The sequence below is a fragment of the Grammomys surdaster genome, unplaced genomic scaffold, assembly GCF_004785775.1.
Source record: "Grammomys surdaster isolate TR1022 unplaced genomic scaffold, NIH_TR_1.0 167, whole genome shotgun sequence".
Classification (NCBI taxonomy): domain Eukaryota; kingdom Metazoa; phylum Chordata; class Mammalia; order Rodentia; family Muridae; genus Grammomys; species Grammomys surdaster.
Genome location: NW_021604615.1, coordinates 8,260,045 through 8,263,317, shown reverse-complemented (window position 1 = coordinate 8,263,317; position 3,273 = coordinate 8,260,045). Strand labels below are relative to the sequence as shown.

General features: G+C 49.6%; 1 protein-coding gene across 1 annotated transcript in view; it reads left to right on the top strand.

Annotated features, from left to right (window-relative positions):
* Window positions 1-2,604, top strand: part of Rasa3 (RAS p21 protein activator 3) — a 114,543-nt gene extending 111,939 nt beyond the window's left edge. Inside the window, exon 24 of the mRNA XM_028766289.1 lies at window positions 1,033-2,604. Coding sequence (XP_028622122.1) covers window positions 1,033-1,108 — 76 coding nt within the window. The 3' untranslated portion in view covers window positions 1,109-2,604. The remainder of the gene's footprint in view (window positions 1-1,032) is intronic.
* The last annotated feature ends 669 nt before the right edge of the window (window positions 2,605-3,273 follow it).

Below are 3,273 nucleotides of genomic sequence, written 5' to 3'. Positions count from 1 at the left end.
ACACTCAGGTCCATAGAGGCTAGGGCAGCTCCCGGACCACATTCAGCTGGTGCTGTGGTACTATGTCCATCCAAGGACTGCTCAGGGACTTCTCCATAAGTGCATGGGGCATTGCCCTTAAGTAGTGGGTGACCCACAAGGACCCCAGAAGTCTATATGCCCTCCCCATATCACCTTTCCCCAGGGAAAGCTAAAACAATGCTCGGGAACAGTAACAAGGCCCAATCCCAACTGCACTGGCCATGGGCCACGTCCTGACTGTCCCCAGATACTCACGGGACTGAAGATCAGCAACACAGGGTGCTATTGACTCTGACCTCAGACCTGCCTGCACTGGTTCCCAGCGATCCCTTTGGACACTCCTGGGGTGGTCCACATTCACCTTTCAGAAACATTGCTTTGATGGTATTAAACATGCATGTCAGCCTCGCAGACCAAAGAGCACAGTGAGAGGTTTCATGCCACGTCTCATGGAGGGAGGTGGGGTATGCACTGCCGTAGAGCAGCACTTACCAAGCTCCCACAATGCTCCAGGCCCTGCCCCAGCATAGAGCATCTACCAGCACCCAGGAAGACGAAGCCATGCCCTCCCAGAACACATACATACATACATACATACACACATTCTGCAAGTGATACATACTTCATACAGAACACACGCGTGTGTACAGCCCATGTATGTCCACACTAGCATGTGCACACATCTGTGTGCATCTGCCACATGTGTTCAGGACGGCATAGCCCACACATATGTATGTATAGTGTGTATGTTCTAAATGTGCTCCGTACACAAGCACACATGACAGCTACACATGTGAAGCGTGTGACATCCCATGCACAGGAGAAACCCAAGTCACAATGAATGCTTCCTTGGGGTCAGTGCTGGCTGTTCTTTCTGAACTTTCCACATTTTTTTTTTTTTATGATGAGCATGCGTCACAGTGACAAACAGGCACGAAGACAATTAAAAGTACAGTGGTTGTTCGAGTATCGGGAGCAGGACCTCACTTTCTCCTTCTGCTCTCTCTCCAGGGAGCATCCTATTGGAGACAAGAGCTTCCAGAACTACATCAGGCAGCAGTCTGAGATCTCCACCCATTCCATTTAAGGTCACAGCATTTCCCAGAACGGCGCTGTTGACCCGCACCAGGGGGAAAAGCAGATAAAAGAAGGCAGAACACATACATGGAGAGGAATCATGTTCACCCGTTCACACAGGGCCTGCCAAGCTGGTGGGGCCACCGCAAGCCACGCATGCTCTTCAGCAGGAACTGTTGCCTGGGCTGTGCACGCCCCTCGGCGGCCAGCACAGGCGATCTGAGCCATCCTGGAATGTATGATCATCTATCTGTCTTTTTACTCCTTCAGTTGTACAGGGATCCAGAGATCTGTTAAACATTAGGAAGCGTGGACTTTTGTCTAAACCCGTTCCCTCGTGGTCCAGTCCTTCTTCACAGAGGCACGGCTGGTTCATGCACGTTAGGGTGCACCTTCTGGAGTGTGCACTCCCTCGTTCCTCGCCTGCTGCTCTCTGTGACTCTGTACACATGTAGCGGACTGGCCTTAGCCATAGACGTACACGTAATCCTGCCATTCTACTTAAATCCCTCTTTGGGATATTAGAAGCAGTATTTCCCTGGAAGCCAGCCGGCAGGCAGCCTTTCTCCTTACCTTACGTTGGTCTGTCCCTGGCTAAAGGGTCGCTTTGTGGCTGGGATGGACAGGATGGTACAGAAACCCTTGGATCTTTGAGGACCTGGGGTTCTTTTCTTAGAGTCCCTGGAGAGGGAGGGCTGAGAGCCGAGTCTTCTCTGGGTGACCATCCCCCTCAGTTTGAATGCAGGTCTGGATGCTGGGTAAGGTTTTAAACTAGAGTCCACATGCTTGCTGCCTTAGTGAAAGTTTGGGAACGATTTTTAAAATGCACATTTTCCAAGCTGTCTTTCTTAATGTTTTTAAAGGATTGTTTTTAAATAACATTTTGATATAAGGCAGTGTGGGGACACCAGCATCTATATGCATTAAAGGGGATGACCCAGGGAAATCCAAAGGGAACAGTATTTGATTTCTCACAAAGCCAAAGGGTCCTCAGGGAGGGTCCAAAGGAGCTCTGAGATGGGGACTGTACCGTCAGCAATAAAGGCCAAACGTGGTATCACACATGCCTATGTCTCTGTGAGCCCAACAGGCTACACGTGGCAATGTCTGGAACCACTGTTGATTGGGGTGGGAGGGTCCTGAAACAGACAAGACAGACTGCACCAGCTTAGCCCCACAGTACTTCTGAAGCCTCACCCAAACTGCATCTCCAGAGGCCAAGAGAGGGGCGCTCTGTGGGCAGATGTTCCTGAAGGACACAACCATACATCCTGGTACCATTTTCTCTTTGTTCTTGTTGGGAGGTTTACTCTGTATCTATAAACATAACAGCGTTGGAAGGCTAAGAAGCAGAGGATGGGAGGAAAAAGTAACTTTGGTCACAGTAGGCAGGTGGCACTCTTGTTTTTAACATGGGTTTGTAACTTAATGTTTCTGTTTATAAGATACTAATCTTAATTTGCAATGTATTTTACTGGTTGATTAAAGCAGATGTTTTATTCTTTCTGTGGAGTGGTTTGGATTTCCAGAGGACAGCAGTGTCCAGGAGGTTCCCTACAGGGAGGGTGACAGATTGATGTCAGCCCAGACAGGTGTGGCTGTCATGACAGGTGGCATTTCCAACAGCGTGGCATGTCCCCTCGCTAGGACGAGGGACAGCGCTGAGCACCTAATTCCCTTCTCCTCTCCTCCCTTTGGGTTCTACTCTCTTCTTTTCCTTTTTAATTCCACTGGGAGTTAAATGGGAGTTAGACCCATTAGAAGAAAAGTCTGGAGTTTGGCTTTGAGAGAGCACTGAGTTTTTCTCTGGGGACTTTCTTGGGCCAAGAACTCAGGCCAGAAGGCTTCCCAGGACAGGGCAAAGCTGGCATGGGTTGCTGGTCAGTTTCCACTGGCCACAAAGGAGAGTGGAGTGGAGCAAGGAAGATAGGACCCTGCTCCTTGGCCTCTTGTCTGCCAGGGAACTCCCAGGAGTGGAGTGTGGAGTGTCTGGTGTCCTGGCCACGGGCATCTGTTAGTGTGGTCAGCTGGAAGCAAAACAAAAAACAAACAAAACCAAAACAAAACATAAAGAATTAGACAACACCAAAATGAAGGATTGACCTCCTATCCGAGCACGCCTAATCAGAGATCAGCTCACACTGGAACAATCACACCACAGCATGCTTGATTAGG